This window comes from Crinia signifera, chromosome 8, assembly GCF_055691185.1.
Source record: "Crinia signifera chromosome 8, ASM5569118v1, whole genome shotgun sequence".
NCBI lineage: Eukaryota > Metazoa > Chordata > Amphibia > Anura > Myobatrachidae > Crinia > Crinia signifera.
The window spans coordinates 5303450-5323563 of record NC_139224.1 but is presented as its reverse complement, the minus strand read 5'-3'; the positions used below and the strand labels follow the sequence as shown (position 1 = coordinate 5323563).

Here is a 20114-nt window from a genome sequence, read left to right as displayed (position 1 = left end):
GGTTTGACCTAAGCCCTGTCAACCTTCAGTGGTCAACCTAATGTATACCGACCTTCATTGAGTCATTCGTATGACCCCCCCCCCACGCTGGGGGTCATGCTCTCAGAGTAACGGTCACAGTAGCCAGCCGGTGCTGCAGCACCTTCCATGGGAGCGGAGTATATCTCTATCTCATATCGCAGGGGTGTTCAGTATGCCACCATTCAGCGACTGGGGAACTACACATCCCAGCAAGCCCTGTCGCAGGTTTACTATGCCCTAATAGCAAAGCTGTGGCGGGCATGCTGGGATGTGTAGTGCAACAGCCACTGGTGGGCTAAAGCTGTATAGTAGTTTGTCATACTGTATGAGTAACTCGTCCCAGGACCGCCAGCACTGATTCCTCCTCTTCTTGTGGACGTAAAGTGCTCAGTCCCTGCACAGATGTACAGTACTAAGCCTTGGAGAGGGATAAAGTGGAGAAAGATAAAATACCTGCAGTCAGCTCCTAACTGCCATGTTACAGTCTGTGTTTAAAAACGGATTCTTAGTCCCCGTCACGTAGCCTGTAAGATGAAGTAGCACACACACAGGTGTAGCTGTATTATAAGGACACTTGTCGTGCTGATATTACATTTCCTGCTTCACCTTGTTACCGAGGCAGAGAAGATGTACACCAGAGCGGGGGATTGACACCCCCCCCCCCCCCCCACTCCGGCGATTTTCCCGCTGAGCGCACGGTATGTCAGCTTAATGCTGACACACTGTGTCCCCCTGCCAGGCCAGCTGCACAGGTACCACCTAGGGATCTTTTACAATGTGTTGGTGAGTAATGAGTGCACCTGTGCACCTACTGGGTGACCTGGAGAACATGAGCTGTTGGGGGGTCCTGAGGACCGCTGCTATAAGTTGCAGTAGAGCACTCCACCCCTGGACAGACGTCTAAGGGGTCGATCCTATTAGGTCCGACGGGTGCGAGGTGCCATTCTGGTGCCGTGTTCATACATTTAAATGCCGGCATTGGCCCCCGATTCAGCCCGATCTTCAGCGGATGAGACCATTCTGTGTGTCCACATTTCTTTGATCCTATCAAAGAACATAAAAGGGACTTTTGGAGTGTGGGCGGGTCCATGTGATGTCATGAGGTCACACGGTAGTGGCGCTATGCTCCTCTGGGAATGTTTTGGATGGCCAGGTATCTGTATGGGGCACCTTGTCATCTGCCTTGGTGTAGACCAGTGGTTCCCAAACTGTTTTTGAATCAAGGCATCCTAAAGAGACCGCTTTTTCTTCCTCGCTCTCCATGGCAGCCATTACTCTGGGTATTCCCTCTCTCTCCAGGTATAGACAGGTAGATTTGAAACTCCTCCCACCTTGGGTATATGTCTGCCTCCTCCCCTTCCTCTCCAGTCTTTTTTCCTGTCTCTAAGTTAGACTAGGTAGAAGAGGTTTGTTATTTTTTTTGTTTGTCCAGACTTACCTCAGCATTGACAGCCAGACGTCCCTGCGTGGCCGGGCTGATATGGGTGACTACCCGGGGAGAAGAGGGTGCTCATCAGGCAGCGTCCTGCTCTGAGTTACTTTCGGGATGGCCGGCAGCACATAGCGGCAGAATGTGGGCTCCGTCATCCCCCAAAGGATTTGTGACAAGCGTCAGTTGGAAGCGAGAAGCTGGCTACTGAGCAGGGCCGGAGGACACGCGTACTGTGACGAGGCGGAAGTGACGCGAAGGTCCCTCTGCTGAAGTGAGTGGTAGCAGGCAACCGCAGCTAAGGGCGGAAGTAACACACGGCGTCCGGAAGGATGCAATGCGCAGCTGCAGCCGGCGGGCGCTGGGTTTTAAAAAGCTGCCTGGACCTGAGCGCTAGTACTCACTAGAGCAGCGCTACTCGCAGTCATGGATCCAGAAGCTAATCCTTCTCCCCTCATGCCTGAAACTGCCGTGGAGCTGATGACCCGCTCATAAAGAAGTTTTGCCAGGCAATAAAGAGAGAGCGTCCTAGAATTAAAGAACCAGTGGCCCCATGGGACCTAAATCTGGTCCTTAATGCCCTCATGATAGCCCCCTTCGAACCTTTGGAAGAGGTGCACATGAAATTCGTTACATGGAAGGTAGTCTTCCTTACAGCAGTCACGTCCGCACGTAGGGTGAGTGAGCTACAAGCCCTCTGGGCAGAACAACCGTACCTCAACATCCTTCACGATAGGGTCCTGTTAAGAACGAACTCTAAATTCCTCCCTAAAGTGGTTTCCAACTTTGCTCTGAATCAGGAGATCATTCTGCCAGCCTTTTTCCCAGAGCCAAAGACAGAGGAGGAGAGGAAGATGCACGCGCTTGATATGCCGAGGGCTATTACTCTATATCTAAAGAGGTCAGAGGGAAGTAGAAAATCCAAGCAGCTATTTGTCCTGCACTCAGGTGCAAGAAAGGGCGGAGCAGCTTCCAAGGTGACTATAGCTCGTTGGATAACGGAGACTATAGCGTTCGTCTATAAGGAAGGAGGCTTGGAGGTTCCAAGAGAGCTGAGGGCACACTCTACCAGGGCCATATCTACATCTTGGGCCAACAAGGCGAGACTCTCAGCAAAGGATATCTGTGCAGCAGCAACATGGAGCTCGCTACATACTTTTGTGAAACATTATAATGTGAACGTATCTCCTGCCCATTTTGGGAAGGTGGTGCTACAACAGGCTGTAATGCAATAATTCAATATATATATACTTAAGCATCATCTTGGTTGTGTCTATATTTATTTCTGGTCCCCCCCATGTTTTTATGCTTTGGTACATCCCAGAGTAATGGCTGCCATGGAGAGCGAGGAAGAAAGGATTCAATTATACTTACGATAATTCCGTTTCTTCTGAGCTTCTCCATGGCAGCCTATAAATTTCCCTCCCTGTTTATGATATATATTAGAGACACTCAAAAGACTGGAGAGGAAGGGGAGGAGGCTGACATATACCCAAGGTGGGAGGAGTTTCAAATCTACCTGTCTATACCTGGAGAGAGAGAGGGAATACCCAGAGTAATGGCTGCCATGGAGAAGCTCAGAAGAAACGGAATTATCGTAAGTATAATTGAATCCTTTTTTTATGGCACCCCGAGACCAACAGCTTCTTACTAACAAATCTTTTAATATTAGAAGTACTTAATACATATAATAAGTCGTTATTGTTCTATTTCCTCCTTAGGTTCAGTTATTTGGTGAGGGACAGGATTCGCTTCTGTTTGTCCATATAAATCATGATTAGAAGCCACAAGAACTGGTTTTGCCTATTACTTTGATCACAAATAATTTGAGTTGGTCCTGGACCACCAACCCAAGGCACCCCTGCAAGTGTCCAGAGGCACCCCAGGGTGCCATGGCTGAAAAAGCAATGAATAGTAATTATGGCATATATATATATATATATATATATATATATATATATATATATATATATATAGATAGATATATATGCAGCAGGGGTGGTGTAGTGGTTAGCATTACTCCCTCACAGTGCTCAGGTCATGGAATCGATGCCCACCATAGCCATATCTGTGTGGAGTTTGTATATTCTCCCCTTATTGCGTGTGTTTCCTCCCACACTCCAAAAAATATACTGGTAGGTTAATTGGCTCCTAACAAAATGACCCCCTAGAATGTCTGTGTGCGTGTGTGCGTGTGTGCGTGTACATGTGGTAGGGAATATAAAGTGTAAGCCAGCTGCACAGGTACCACCTGTGGATCTTTTACAGTGTGTTGGTTAGTAATGAGTGCACCTGTGCGCTTACTGGGTGACCTGGAGAACATGAGCTGTTGGGGGGTCCAGAGGACCGCTGCTATAAAGCAGCCCATACACGCTGCTCTGTGGGCGTGCTGTACTAGCACGGATTGCATTGCATTGCATGTGCATCCGTTGTGCATGCAATGAGATGAAACCTAAGTACAAAAAGTATGTACAAGCACATACTTTTTGTACTTAGGTTTCATCAAATTGCATGCACAACGGATGCACATGCAATGCAATGCAATCCGTGCTAGTACAGCGCGGAAAGCACGCCCTCATAGCAGCGTGTATGGGCTGCTATAAGTTAGATCTTTGATCTTTGCGAGTGCGCTGTGTCCGATGTTGCTGCCTGCGCCTCTGTATCGGGCCCAGAGATACTTGCTGTGTATAATTGTCCCTTTACGTTTCTGCCAGATGTAATGTCCTTATTATTACTGCGCACTACAATCCCTCCTCTGTATGTTGCATACTACTGCAAATCCATGTTTTATTTTAAATCCACAGTGACACCCGTTTTTCACACTTTATTATATTTTTGTGTCTAATATATTTAATATATAATATACTTTTATATTTTTATACTATGCACCAAAAATGAATTTAGATCTTTCTATATATTACGTATTTTTGCTTTATTCCCTATGTATGGGGATCGTATTGCTTGAATATTATTATTATTACTACCTTTCATTAACCCTGTGAGTGCCAACATTGCTGTGAGTGATCCTCACAATATCCGCTAAAAATGCCAGTGCCGCTCACAGAGACTGTTCTGTTAGTATAAATATATACAGATACAGACATGTCAGTTACTGTCACAGCTACTGTTCTGTTAGTATAAATATATACAGATACAGACATGTCAGTTACTGTCACAGCTACTGTTCTGTTAGTATAAATATATACAGATACAGACATGTCAGTGATACCACTTTCACATCGCCGACACGTTTTAAAAACCGGTATTTAAAACGGTAATTAAAACGGGTCAGAGCCTTAACATTGCCGCAGATTACCGTTTTAAATACCGGTTTATACCCCTTTCACATCGCACTTTTAAAACGGTAAATTGCAGTTTTTTTTTTTTCCCTTTTTAAAACGTTTAAGCCTGCACTGTGAATGCATAGCATTGTACACATTCACATTGCACAAAAAACGGCAAGGAACCGTGTAGGACTCTGCTTTTTACACGGTTCGAAATGCCAGTTAACTTTAAACGGTAAATCGGCTGTGGTGCATTCACAGTGCAGGCTTAAACGTTTTAAAAAGGGAAAAAAACGGCAATTTACCGTTTTAAAAGTGCGATGTGAAAGGGGTATCACTGTCACAGCGGCTGTTCTGTTAGTATAAATATATACAAATACAGACATGTCAGTAATACCCCTTTCACATCGCACTTTTAAAACGGTATATTGCCGTTTTTTTCCCATTTTAAACCGTTTAAGGCTGCAATGTGAAAGTGCCAGAGTTGATTTACCGGTTAAAGTTAACCGGTATTTCAACACCGTTAAAAAGCAGAGTCCTACACGTTTTAAAGCCGTTTTTTTTGGCAGTTTGAACAGCTCTATTTCATTGGCTTGAAACGTGTCCCTTGGGGGTTAAACGGGTTGAATGTTTGAATGGTATTAAATGATTTTTAAAACGGTTTTCACCTGCAATGTGAAAGGTCTCAAGGCTCAGACCCGTTTTAAAGTCCCATTTAAGAATACCGTGTCATTACCCATTTCTGCAATGTGAAAGCAGTATTACTGTCACAGCTACTGTTCTGTTAGTATAAATATATACAGATACAAACATGTCAGTCAATTGAAGTTTAGTTAAATATCGCACCCAAAATAAAGAACCGTTACTGTCACAGCGGAGAACCGTTACTGTCACAGCGAAGAACCGTTACTGTCACAGCGGAGAACCGTTACTGTCACAGCGACTGTTCTTTTTTTTTGGTGCAATATTTAATGGATTTATAGGGGATCTCTAACCGCAACGCCGGCACTCAAAGGGTTTAATAAAAATGTTTTACATTTTCACACCTATTTTGTTTAAAAAAGGCGTCCAAAAGGGTTCTGTAGCGACGCAGAAGATTTGCATGCGCACGTATGTGTGTGTGTACCTATCCGAGTGATGTGCGGTGTATGTGCCCTCCGCTCTTCAGTTCTCCAGCACAGAAGCACACCAATACCAGTTATAAAGCAACCTTAACAATTAGACGCACGGTCCGCCTCTAGTCCTAACGCCCGGTCAGGGGTGCAAAGTCGCAGCCTTTTCGTGACCCCTAGCCTCTGTTTTGAAGTCCCCCTTGACCTGCCCCAGTAACGCAACCAAAATAGTCCAGCATACGGAAGCAGAGATCACTTAATACCTCAGCCAGCGAGCGGGCCGCCTCTGGGACGCTTGCCTTTAATCTCCCCATCCACACAGCGCTCGTTTTAATTTGCAAAATTGAACCCAGGTTGAGTGCAGTAAATCCGAGGTTGGGTAAATATTCATTGCACCACTGATCTAACATGTCTCCATTTCATTCTGTGTGATTGGAAGAATTACCTTCCCGGGCCGCAGAGACTCACAGGCTGATTCCTATTTGAGATAGGTTAGCTGCTCGCACTCCTGTACGTGACACAAGGCAAACAGGAATATATTCCTGGAGCCTCTTTCCATACCCAAGGGGACGAGTGTTGCGGGCTGGGATCTCGGTGAGGAGCGCAGGCTGTCGGAGGGTTTGTTGGTAAAACAGAGCAATAATTGGTGACACTGCCGTTTTCTCTATTGTCAGCCACATTACGGAGTTCTCCTGTCACATTAGGTATTCTTTCATAAATTGTGCTGCGCCGTAACCTGTAGCAACCAACCGGACCAGATTTTAGCAGTTTGGGTATGGTGCGGGAAGGCTGTAATCTGATTGGTTGGTATGGTTTACAGTTGTTTTCTAGCAACCCCAATATTTTAATTGGGCTGCTACGGGCAGATCCCTTCCATAGGACTCCATACAATATGCAATTTCTCTGAGGGGAGAAGTCTCATACGATTCCCCCTGAACCGCTCGGTAGCTTCCTGGACCGCGGGATCCCATGAACGTCCTATTCATCTATATAATCCCAGTCTCTGAGGGTGATCGGCTCTGTGCGGATGTGTTGTCCTGTGCACACCAGAGGCAGCCATTTTGTATTCCCGTGAATGTGGCCTATACTATGTTACATGCCTGATGACTCAGTGATTGATGTCACTGATGCCTGTTGACCTGATACATTGCTGTCTGGCCTCTGATGTGTGAGTGGGTGAGATGTACTGTTGTGTGGATGATAAGTAACTCTTATAAATACACACACACAAAAAAACATCAACTTATTGTTGTTTGAAAAATCGTTATGGTTTAAAGGACAGTCAATAGTTTCGACACCAAATGGTCGACTTGAACAAGGTCGACACATGCAACAAACACCCCCCCCCCACACACACACACACACACACGAAAATGGTAAAAATAAACAGGAGTTTTAAATGTTCTTCTCTGGTGTTAGTTTGTAATTTTTTAACGCATGGTCCCTAAATTAGTGCACCGCGTCAACTTTTTTCCTGTGTCGATCTTGTCAGTGTCAACTATATGGTGTCACCCTATTAACAGGATACCTGGAAAAATAACAGGAGCTGATTGGCTGGAACTTTATCACTTTCCACGTTATCTCTCTCCACTTTTCAGTCTCTAACGCTTCGTACATGAAAACAATTAGTCTTTGCTCAGTTTTTCATGTTGATTTGACCACTGGGTGGCCCCCTCTGCAATGCATCTAATTCACACCTGAACACTGCGGGGGCTCTGCAATCAGATAGCCGCCGCCCAGCCAGTCTGTGATTGGCTAGCAAAAATCAAGCCGACTGCAAATCACTCACCATCTCAAACCGGCCAATCAGGGCAGGAGCTGACGTCACACCCTCTCGCCTCGGCAGGCCTGCGGTTTTCCTAATACTCCCAGAAAACACCCACAAATGTCGGCTTCCTGTCAATCAATCTGTGAATGTCCAGCAGTCAGGTTATTGCTGTTGTTTTACACTTTCTGGCCTTGCTACGATCCGTACGCATGCACAGATGGTCGTAAGGTGTGTGAATTGGCACAGCAGGGACCAGTTCTGAATAACCCCCAGTGATCGGATTGTATTTGGTGTACCCTCAGCCTTTATAAGGGACCACACATTAACATAGGGGCAATTTATCAAAGCTGGGAGAGGGATAAAAGTGGAGAGAGGTAAAGTACCAGCTAACCAGCTCCTGTTATACCCCTTTCACGACAGAAAATACAGTCTAGGGCTCAAACAGGGACATTCCCGGGTTAGCCTTTTTCACACCAGCCTAGTACCTGCATTTTCTGGTGAGGAGGGCAGCGTCATCCGGACTGTCCAGGCAGCGGCGGCTTGGTGCTTGTAGCGCTATTTGCCAGGCAGCAGGCCAGGAAGTGCTGCTGAATTTGAAAACATTTTTAAAAGACTTGCCGGTCGCTGATTGGCTGAGAGCGTCCGGCCAGTCTTTTTACATGTTTTCAAATCCAGCGCTACAAGCACCCAGCCGTCGCTGCCTGGACCCCGCCGCCTGGGTAAGTTCCTTTCACACCAGCCCGTAACCTGGGCTGGTCGCGGCAGCAACCCTGCTAGCTACCAAATTTTCCCAGGAATTTGGCTCTGGAATCTTCGCTAGTCACGGGTTGTTCTTGGGGCCAACCCGGGAATTTCGGCTGGTGTGAAAGGGGTATTACATGACAGTTAGGAGCTGATTGGATGGTAGTTTATCTCTCTCCAAGCTTGATAAATGCCTTGCCTATTATTTAAATTTAAATCCCCTCTATCTGCAGTGACAGCAGGCGCTTTACAATAGTGTTGCAAGTTATAACAAACCAGGATGACCACAAAGCAGAAGGGAGGGTGGCCATCTGCCCACCGTCACCGGTACAGAGTCTGTGGCTCTCCTACAAGGCATGCTGAGCACATTGTGGCCACATTACTGCTGGGATCTATAGAATTGGGACTCCCCAAGGTGTCAGGGAATCTTCTCATCACCTCATCCTTCCAACATGAGCGTCCAGAAGTAATACCAGACCTCATAGGTCTTCATCCTTCAGTTATAAAATAGTTACTATAACCCCAGAAACCAAAAAGTTTGCGGATAACCCTCCAGCACCTAACGAGTCTCTCCGAGCCTCCGACGAGAAGTGCGTATCCGGCTAGTGTAACGTCCCATTTTGTGTCCCACTGTTCTGCCTTTCTGGAATTTCCTAAGGAATGTTCTAGCTTGTACTCGGCTTCCTTTCTTTCTTTTCGCTGACTTTCATTTTTCCGTGACCTTGAAAGGTGATACGCTGAATTAATGCTGTTTCCCCTCGTCAAATGATTCCGCAGAATAGACGTTCCGTCGCAGCCTCACCAGCCGTCCTATTAGTGTGCTGCATTAACGCTGCAGGAGCTCTCAGGCATTTACAATTACCATTATTAATTGTGGTTTGGACCGAAGCTAGAGGTGATCCGTCATACAATACTCTCTTAAATGCCAGTTTAACGCCACTTGGTATGCCGCTTGCAAGAGAAAGGAGTCTGTATATTTATTTTAATTTAAACAGCAGTTTCGGCAAGAACTTGAAACGTCTCCTATATTTCAGGTGGATATTGTTATAAAGTCTCCGGTAACTTCTCTGTCTCGTAATTGTTAAACGGAACTTCTCAGCAATGCACGGTTGGCTCTGCGCGGAGATCGAAATCTATCCGTCTAACCGGAAGCCCTGACCCTAAACCTAGGACATGTTTTACACTCAACACGAAAACCGTTTCAATCCGCTTCCTAAATTCTACTTTGTGGTAGGAAATTCAGGCGTTCGCTTTTTTCCTGAAGCGCTACCCCAAGGGTATTCACCTTTTATGGCCGTCTGCGTGGACCCCGTTCCTTCCGGTTTCGTCTCTCCAGACGTAAGGTGGAGCAAGGGCCGATACAAAAAAAGTGTCTTCATAGCACATTTGCGCTTATTCAATTATCGGCATGCACGGAGCAAAATTGCGCAGTGTGCCCTATATAAGCTCGTCAGCGCATCAGGACCTAAATATGGATGATAGGTTACCCATCAGAGTTAACAAAAATGATAAAAACTCAATTATCCCCAGGGACAGGCAACGCATGGTACTGCAGATGAAAAACGACACATCCCAGCATGCCTTTTCACCATTTTGCTGTTACGCCCCATAAACACAATGGGGTTATTCACGTTGGCTCAATAAGCAGCAAAAATCGAGTGCTGAAACGCCCAGGGGACGCCCATAAAACACAGGGCTTTCCCATTGGAGAGTCCCATTGCACCTCTATCCTCCCCCTGTCCTCCCTCCCAGCAGTGAACAGCCGGGCGAGTGTGTAGGTCGCATTTGGCCACTTCTGAGTGTTACAGAATTAGGCACTAAGTCAGTCGTGTCCAATCTATGGCCCTCCAGCTGTTGTGAAACTACAAGTCCCATCATGCCTTGCCACAGTTTTGCTATTAGAGAATGCTATGTCAAGGCATGCTGGGATGTATAGTTTCACAACAGCTGGAGGGTCACAGTTTGGGCATGCCTTACAGTGATATTTTTACACTTTTGAGGGATAGAGTTTGTTATAACGCCCAGTGTGTACGCCCAGTTTGTACGCTTGCCAAGGAGTTCAAGGGAAATCATTAACGATTTATCGCTCATGAAGGTTATCACCTTCGGACATTGCCTAACCCTGGTCTAGAAGGAGGTAACTGTATTTAGTACAGCAACCCTCCCCGACCTTTGGAGAGGAAGAATTCTCCAGAAATAATACACTACCCCGAAAATAGAAGGGTGTGTTATGTGATGTTTGTGTACCTACAACACACCCTCAACCAATTTATACCCCTTTTACACCAAAATCCCTGGTCAGACCCTGGTCTTTGTACACAGGAGTTTCCAGGGTTGGACCCAGCTTCATACCCCATTTACACAGCACTGTGACCCAGGTCTGCGCCATTTACACTGAACCTGGGTCAGCCCTGCTTTTCCCTATGGATGACATTAAAAATGTCCATTTTAGAACTGATAAACTGCCATCCAACCTTCAAAAAGTTTTATTCAGTGCTCAAGCCTACATAGCGGTATAAAAGTGCAGCATCACCCATGTGCTCTCCCCAGCCCCTTCCCCTGCAGCAGCAGACCGTATCACCCATGTGCTGCCGCCAGTCGCCCCCCCCCCAAAAAAAAAAAATAATATAAACGACACTGCATCCAATTATGATTTCTGTGTGCACTGCCTGTATGCTCCCTGGCTGCTGTCTTTTGCCACTGCAGCGCACTGTGGAAAGGCATCCAGCACTTCTGGTATCCTTTCAGCACTACCCGGATGTCCCAACCTGGGTTGGGACCATTTACACCGCCCACGACCCAGGTCTAACCAGTGTTCAACCCTGGTCAGGACCTGGGTAGGAGACCAGTGTTACTGGACCTGGGTTGACCCCTTTTACACCAACGTTGACCTAGGTCCGACCAGGGTTATTCCTTGGTGTAAAAGTGGTAGGAAAAATATTTTTTAACAATACGGGAGTTTCTAAAGTGATGTCTGGGGCCATTTATAATGTGTGCACTGACATTGCTGCAGATGTCTTGCAAATACTGTATTTTTCTGCCATTTTTGCAAATGACATTTCCTTGCAATTCCTATCGGGATGTCGTCTGTACCCCCAGGCTGCAGTGATCTTGCAATCTAGTCTTTTTGTTTTATTTGTACACAACTATTATACTGCTGATTAAGCTTGTACGTCATGAACTGATACTCCCAGAATCCCCGCGGGGGCTGCATGCAACACGATGATGTCTCAGAAACAGGGTATAGTAAATGAATTGCTTTAATAATGTTCCGAACGAGAGCTTGTTGTCTGCCAGGGTACGGACAAGAACACTTAACACAGTCTCATATCGATTGTGGCTGTTTTTGGACTGCTCCCCGGAGGTCAGGCTTCATCTGTTTACCAGCCGCAAATTGCGTTCACGAGAACCTTCAGAGTAGATCTTGGGTTTATTCTCAGCTGATGGAGTATTAAGTCACCTGCATCAGTTTACACATTTCAAAGTCATGGGGGGGGGGGGGGGGATTTACGAAAGCTTGTAAAAATGAAAAGTGGTGGTGTTGTCTTTGGCAATAATTTCACTGTTGCGTTCTACGAAATGATTGGTTACTATGTGCAAGCAATCATGGTCTTCATCGATAATCGTTACAATTTTGCTAATTCCGATGGGCTGGAACGGCAAACTCTAAATATTGTCCAGTGTGTACGCTTAAAGCTGTTGACAATGCGGTCTCCCGCGCATCATCAGTGACATCATCCGTTGCCCCCTGCTGCAGGTGGCAGGAGACATTGCTACTGGGAGGGCCATGGTGAGGAATGCCGCATGACCTCTGCTCCAATGCCACTATTGCATCCTGCTGGATCCCTGCCGCGCATGATGTCGCTGGGCACAGACATCGTTAAGTGTGTACCCCTTTCTTTGTGTCATCCAATGGGAGGGATCTCTTGTAATTACCACTGTAGCATAGACAAACGAGTCTCTCCATAATTTCCATATACGTTCTAGGTTCCGTAAACAGTTGTTTAATCTAAGAGCTGAAATAATTTATTTTGGCACTTTCGATGTTAAACTGTAAGGTTACCATAGAGGCGCTACTGATTTGCCTGGTCAAAGTCCACTATAAGACCGCGGAGACCAGAAATCTGTAATGCATTTTCTTCTTAACTCAGAATAAGATAGATACAACCAAGCTCTTCACCCAAATCAATATGCAGAGCACACGAGGGATGTTTTCTGCATTGCGTCTTTGTTTTCACTTTGATGTTTTTAAATTGTAACATGCAGTTTTCTTCCGGTAAGAATTGTTTTTCTTTTAAAATGCCGCACTAATACGTATGAAGATGGGGGGGGGGGGGGGGGGGGGGGGTGCTTCTGTGTGAGATTATTTAAATACATAAGTGTTCAGGGATGGAGTTTGTGTTATTTTATGTAATCATTAGACAACTGACCAGGAATAATGTACTCTTGTTTTCTCCGTACAGGTGACGAAGAAGGTGAAGAGCATGCAGATGTTCCACCGGCCAGTTAGCAGCGCCATGCAAGGGGACCGCCTGGGGATCTGTGTCACCCAGTTTGACCCCAAACTGCTAGAAAGAGGTTTGGTTTGTACCCCAGAGTCCCTGCACACCATCCACGCGGCCATAATATCTGTCAAGAAGATCTCCTACTTTAAGGGAACTCTGCAGACCAAAGCCAAGTTCCATATCACTGTTGGCCATGAAACCGTCATGGGACGAGTCATGTTCTTCTGCTTGCCCCCGCCTCATGTCAACCACGAAGAGCCTACGGAAGGTTTTGATTTTGGAAAGGACTATATGTACCAGGATAGCTACGTCACAAAGGATTCTGGGACTTCAGAACAGGACAAAGCTAATGGCCCACATGGAGACGAGGTCCTTCCAAAGCAAGTGTGGGCTCTGCTGGAGTTTGAGAGGCCAGTGACATGCCCCAAGTTGTGTCTCATAATTGGGTCTAAGCTGGACACTGACATCCATTCCAACACCTGCAGATTAGCGTTCCATGGTACCCTGCTAGAAGGAATGGAAGATAAGAACTACGCAGAGACCTTCCTTCCCAAGCTTAAAGTCTTCAAGATGAAACACAAGGAGGGGCAGGTAGAGAGGGTAAGTAGGCTTCTCTGTTGGGTTTCCGTGCATAGGACCAATGCGGAGAGACCTAGTGTGACTTCCCACTCACCGTTTATCCAGAGTGGGGACAAGCTTTTAGGCAAGGGGTTGGATCGGCAGGTGTTTGCTGATCGTTGCAGATCAGGGAGGCCCTGGCTACGGTCAGTCCCGCCCCCCATCCCTGCACTATATACTGTACTTACCCCTCTCAGTCCAGATGAGGGAGACCCTAGCCAAGGTGTGTCCTGCCCCCCCATCCCTGCACTATATACTTCCCAGCCTAGGTCAGTGAGGCCCTGGCTAAGGTCAGTCCCGCCCCCATCCCTGCACTATATCCTTCCCCTTTCCGGCTAAGGTCAGTCCCGCCCCCCATCCCTGCACTATATACTGTACTTACCCTTCCCAGCCCAGATCAGGGAGGCTCTGGCTAAGGTCAGTCCCGCCCCCCCATCCCTGCACTATATCCTTCCCAGCCCAGATCAGGGAGGCCCTGGCTAAGGTCAGTCCCGCCCCCCATCCCTGCACTATATACTGTACTTACCCTTCTCAGTCCAGATGAGGGAGACCCTAGCCAAGGTGTGTCCTGCCCCCCCATCCCTGCACCATATACTTCCCAGCCTAGGTCAGTGAGGCCCTGGCTAAGGTCAGTCCCGCCCCCCATCCCTGCACTATATCCTTCCCCAGCCCAGATCAGTGAGGAGGTATTCTGGTGTCCTGCCGTGGTGCAGTGGGAGACCTTAAAGTAGAACTCCTGAGTGACAGTGTGGTATTCTATTGTGATCTTAAAATGGGTAGTTCCCAATAAAATATTTTTCTATCTGGCAATCTAGTGACCCCTAAAGCCGATTCTTGTGCTAGAGTTTTAGAGTCGGTCCACATCTTGCGCATCTCCACTATAGGTCCAACATAACATTACTCTGGGTCCCTTTCAAAAATGCTTTTGTCACTAGTTGAAGCATCAGAAGCACCAGGAAGTCGAGAAAAAAACTTTTGTCAAAACTTTTTTGAGCAGATTATTTATTGTGCTTGAAGAGTGTTCTGGTTTGCGGGTCAACCTGTGTTGCAGGAGGTTGCGTACACTGGCAGATTCCAGGGGACACACAAAGGTTTACAAGCGTTTCACTCATAAAAGTTTTCTTTTCCCTGCTACAAGAATGGTTTTATTTATTTGTTTTTGGTCGTGTGGTTTATGTTGGCTTGGCAGAGAGCGCAACACGAGCATCAAAGGAATGAACTAGCAAAAAGATGTTACCGGGAACCTGACAAAGCATACAGGTTTAGTGCATGTATGATGCGTGCATTCAGGTGTTCTGCATACCGCACATGAGCGCACAGTGACGCTTATACGATCAGCGATAAGCAGCGTGATGTATCCGTCCATCCTGCTCTTACGGAAGCTGCTCTGTACAATATTGCGCAGAAGCAGGTATAGCCATAAAAGCTGGACTGTCGGGGTGCCTTAAATATCCCTGTTAAGGACCACTGTTGTATACAATCAACATGCATTATAGTGTTCTGTTTTTACTGCCATTTTAAGCTGCCACTAAAATTACCATGGTAACCACAGTCACATGACACACTTACATGGCATACATCATATGGGTAACCTTTTCTAATTTGGTCATTTCAACTGTACCCGTTACTAACCGGTACTTAAAATCCAGCAGTTCAGCATTGGCAGTACATAGTATTGCATCATGGCAAAGATCTCAATGACTTTGGTGGTTATTCTGGTTGCGAATTCGCAGCCTTGCGAGTCCACCAATTCCTGCCTGGTGAATGCCGGGCCACCTGTCCCCCCCTTTGCAATGTGTGTTCTCATGCACTAGCTGCGAATGGATGTTTAATATAAACATCCCATTCGCAGGCTGGTTGCCGACCATCAAATGATGCGTGGGTATTGTGAAGGACGTGGGAGGGCGCCTACGTCAATGGGCGATCTCCATGGGAATGCCCAGCATTGAGTCCCCTGGGCACCCTGCGACTGCACATGTGCAAAACGAAGAGGCCGAAAGGAATGGGCTACAGTAAGGTGCCTTGTGTAGCACTGGCAGAGGATGCTACCTTTCCAACATGAACGTTCCTCAGGTTTCTGCCCTGCTATGGCCAGAAGTAAGTTCTGTTATTACAAAGCGGAAGCGTCAATGTAGCTGTGGACAACGCAGACTCCCCAGTACGGGAGCAGCAAGTGCTCAGGCGCTTAGTGCATAGCAGTATTGTCATCAGTTGCAGCATTCATACTATCTCCAGGAGCAATGACCACAAGTGAGGATGGATGGATAGAGATAAGGGGGTAATTCAGGTCTGCTCGCTAGGCTGTGTATATTCACAAGAGGCCTCATGCAGGATAAATCATTCCCAGTACGTCTATACTTTTATCCTGCACGGTGATGGCTGACAGGACGTCAGCCCTCTGCCCCGAGCAGCCATGGTCACACCTGCGTTCACAGGTGTCCGCCCAGAGTTTCCATGCGCATAAAATGCTGGGAGGACCCCAGCAACAAACCCCCTGCCTGCCCATCATTTACCGAACGCCCCCGCGAGTGTAGAACTCGCCAAAGGAATTTGCTCCAGGGTTTTGTGCATGAGCAATACCCCCACCATTGGGGTCAGAGAAGAATTCGGACCTGTGCGAATAGATCTGAATTGGGCCCAAAATACCATTGTACAGGGGTCTTGCACCTGGAGATCCCTTGGCATCTAAGGAGAGCCACTGAGACAGCATAGACTTAGTCTAAGGTTCTGCTGTCGACCAGCGTGCGTCCAATGACTCCGCTTCTGTTTGTCATATTCCGGCTGCGCACAAGACGGCGGCAGAGGCAGTACCATGTTTTCCAGTTGCACTGGAGCAGATCTGCGAGTGTATTTGTGTACAGGACATCAGTCCATCAGACGCGGTGTGTAGTGCCCCAGTTCTCAGCCTTAGAAGTGAGTTCACCACAATGGTTGGAAATTGGCTCGGGCACCTGGCGGTGCAAGGGTTAAACAACCTGTATATTTGTGTTGCCAGCTGGTAGCCGGTGACGGGAGCAGCGAGGCGCTGGGGATACCTCTCGCTGTGTAAGAAAACACTGAGAAATAATCTCATTTTCTATGGAGCTGTAAGATGCTGCGCTCATGGCTGCCTTCAGTCACTTTGCCAGAGCATGTCACGGAATGTGCCACAATTATCTATTATTTGGGTCTCACACCTTAGCGGCAGTCAGTTTCTGCAAGAACAAACAGTAATTGATACCGGGAGACGCCAAGAGGCTGCAGAGATTAATAACAAGGGAGCCACAGGATGCGGCGATAGGACAGAGGGGAGCAAATCGAGGCTTGCGGAGAGAATTATGTCGCTCTGATAATGAAGTATTCAGTTACTTGATTGGAGAGTGATCTGTCTCCATATGGAACTGGACAGTGTTAGGTTGGAAGAGACAAATGCGTGTCGCAGTCACCTGTCCTTTTACTGTTCTCCTCGCTTTCAAAGAATCATTTATTCTTGAATAAAATAAAAAAAGCCATTACTAACGAATGCAATTATATAAGCATTTCAAAGAGATTCAGGAAGAGCAACACGTGCCCTGTCACTACCCAGTATTACATTGGCACTGCCTCTGCTGGGGAACATATTTATGTGGCGGCAGCATATTCCGTTGTAGATACAATGCAAACACTTAGCATTATTAGAAGCTTCATACTGGGCTCATAGGCTGCGTACAGGCTGGTTGTTGGGCTGTGTGGCAGGTTGTTGGGTTGTGTGGCAGGTTGTGTGGCAGGTTGTGGGCTCTGTGGTGGGTGGATGAGCTGTGTGTGGGTTGTGTGGTGGATGGGCTGCGTGTCCGTTGTGAGGTGGCTGGACTGCGCACAAGTTATGTGCTGGGCTGCATGTGGCTTGTGTTGCCAGTGGGTTGGGTGGATGGTGGATGGTCTGCATGTTGTGTTTCTGGAGGCTGTGAGGGTTGCGTGGTCGGCAAATGGGCTGCATGCCAATTGGGTGGTCGGTGGATGGGCCGCTGGCAGGTGGATGGTCTGCGTGGTGTGTGGTTGATGGGTGGTTGGGCTGCATGCTAGTTGGGTGGCAGGTTATTGGGCTGCTTGCAGGTTGTGTGGAGGATTGTTGGGCTGTGTGTGATTTGTGTGACAGGCTGTTGGTCTGCATGCAGTTTATTAGGCTGCGTGTGGGTTGTGTAATGGGTGGAGGGATGGGCTGCGTGCGGTTGTGTGACCGGCGGATAGGCTGCGTGCGAGTTGTATGGGCTGCGTGCGGGTTGTGTGACTGGCAGATGGGCTGCGTGCGGATTGTGTGACTGGCAGATGGGCTGCGTGCGAGTTGTGTGACCGGCGGATGGGCTGCGTGCGGGTTGTGTGACTGGCAGATGGGCTGCGTGCGGATTGTGTGACTGGCAGATGGGCTGCGTGCGGGTTGTGTGACTGGCGGATGGGCTGCATGCGGGTTGTGTGACTGGCAGATGGGCTGCGTGCGGGTTGTGTGACTGGCGGATGGGCTGCGTGCGAGTTGTGTGACCGGCGGATGGGCTGCGTGCGAGTTGTGTGACCGGCGGATGGGCTGCGTGCGGATTGTGTGACCGGCGGATGGGCTGCGTGCGGGTTGTGTGACCGGCGGATGGGCTGCGTGCGGGTTGTGTGACCGGGGGATGGGCTGCGTGCGGATTGTGTGACCGGGGGATGGGCTGCGTGCGGGTTGTGTGACCGGCGGATGGGCTGCGTGCGGGTTGTGTGACTGGCGGATGGGCTGCGTGCGGATTGTGTGACCGGCGGATGGGCTGCGTGCGGGTTGTGTGACCGGCGGATGGGCTGCGTGCGGGTTGTGTGACTGGCGGATGGGCTGCGTGCGGGTTGTGTGACTGGCGGATGGGCTGCGTGCGGGTTGTGTGACTGGCGGATGGGCTGCATGCGGGTTGTGTGACCGGCGGATGGGCTGCGTGCGGGTTGTGTGACCGGCGGATGGGCTGCGTACGAGTTGTGTGACCGGCGGATGGGCTGCGTGCGGGTTGTGTGACCGGCGGATGGGCTGCGTGCGGGTTGTGTGACTGGCGGATGGGCTGCGTGCGAGTTGTATGGGCTGCGTGCGGGTTGTGTGACCGGCGGATGGGCTGCGTACGAGTTGTGTGACCGGCGGATGGGCTGCGTGCGGGTTGTGTGACCGGCGGATGGGCTGCGTGCGAGTTGTGTGACTGGCGGATGGGCTGCGTGCGAGTTGTATGGGCTGCGTGCGGGTTGTGTGACCGGCGGATGGGCTGCGTGCGAGGTGTGTGACTGGCGGATGGGCTGCGTGCGAGGTGTGTGACTGGTGGATGGGCTGCGTGCGGGTTGTGTGACCGGCGGATGGGCTGCGTGCGAGTTGTGTGACCGGCGGATGGGCTGCGTGCGGATTGTGTGACTGGCGGATGGGCTGCGTGCGGGTTGTGTGACTGGCGGATGGGCTGCGTGCGAGTTGTGTGACCGGCGGATGGGCTGCGTGCGAGTTGTGTGACCGGCGGATGGGCTGCGTGCGAGTTGTGCGAGTTGTGTGACTGGCGGATGGGCTGCGTGCGAGTTGTGTGACTGGCGGATGGGCTGCGTGCGAGTTGTGTGACCGGCGGATGGGCTGCGTGCGAGTTGTGTGACTGGCGGATGGGCTGCGTGCGGGTTGTGTGACCGGCGGATGGGCTGCGTGCGAGTTGTGTGACCGGCGGATGGGCTGCGTGCGAGTTGTGTGACCGGCGGATGGGCTGCGTGCGGATTGTGTGACCGGCGGATGGGCTGCGTGCGGGTTGTGTGACCGGCGGATGGGCTGCGTGCGGGTTGTGTGACTGGCGGATGGGCTGCGTGCGGGTTGTGTGACTGGCGGATGGGCTGCGTGCGAGTTGTGTGACCGGCGGATGGGCTGCGTGCGGATTGTGTGACTGGCGGATGGGCTGCGTGCGGGTTGTGTGACTGGCGGATGGGCTGCGTGCGAGTTGTGTGACCGGCGGATGGGCTGCGTGCGAGTTGTGTGACCGGCGGATGGGCTGCGTGCGAGTTGTGCGAGTTGTGTGACTGGCGGATGGGCTGCGTGCGAGTTGTGTGACTGGCGGATGGGCTGCGTGCGAGTTGTGTGACCGGCGGATGGGCTGCGTGCGAGTTGTGTGACTGGCGGATGGGCTGCGTGCGGGTTGTGTGACCGGCGGATGGGCTGCGTGCGAGTTGTGTGACCGGCGGATGGGCTGCGTGCGAGTTGTGTGACCGGCGGATGGGCTGCGTGCGAGTTGTGTGACCGGCGGATGGGCTGCGTGCGGGTTGTGTGACCGGCGGATGGGCTGCGTGCGGGTTGTGTGACTGGCGGATGGGCTGCGTGCGGGTTGTGTGACTGGCGGATGGGCTGCGTGCGAGTTGTGTGACCGGCGGATGGGCTGCGTGCGAGTTGTGTGACCGGCGGATGGGCTGCGTGCGGATTGTGTGACCGGCGGATGGGCTGCGTGCGGGTTGTGTGACCGGCGGATGGGCTGCGTGCGGGTTGTGTGACCGGGGGATGGGCTGCGTGCGGATTGTGTGACCGGGGGATGGGCTGCGTGCGGATTGTGTGACCGGCGGATGGGCTGCGTGCGGGTTGTGTGACTGGCGGATGGGCTGCGTGCGGGTTGTGTGACTGGCGGATGGGCTGCGTGCGGATTGTGTGACCGGCGG

At 49.7% G+C, this 20114-nt stretch overlaps 1 protein-coding gene across 2 annotated transcripts in view; it reads left to right on the top strand.

The window, feature by feature from the left end:
- Nucleotides 1–20114, top strand: part of EEFSEC (eukaryotic elongation factor, selenocysteine-tRNA specific) — a 170158-nt gene that overhangs the window by 98193 nt on the left and 51851 nt on the right. For both annotated transcript variants that reach the window (XM_083155634.1, XM_083155633.1), the window contains exon 5: nt 12819–13460. In XM_083155634.1, coding sequence (XP_083011760.1) covers nt 12819–13460 — 642 coding nt within the window. The remainder of the gene's footprint in view (nt 1–12818; nt 13461–20114) is intronic.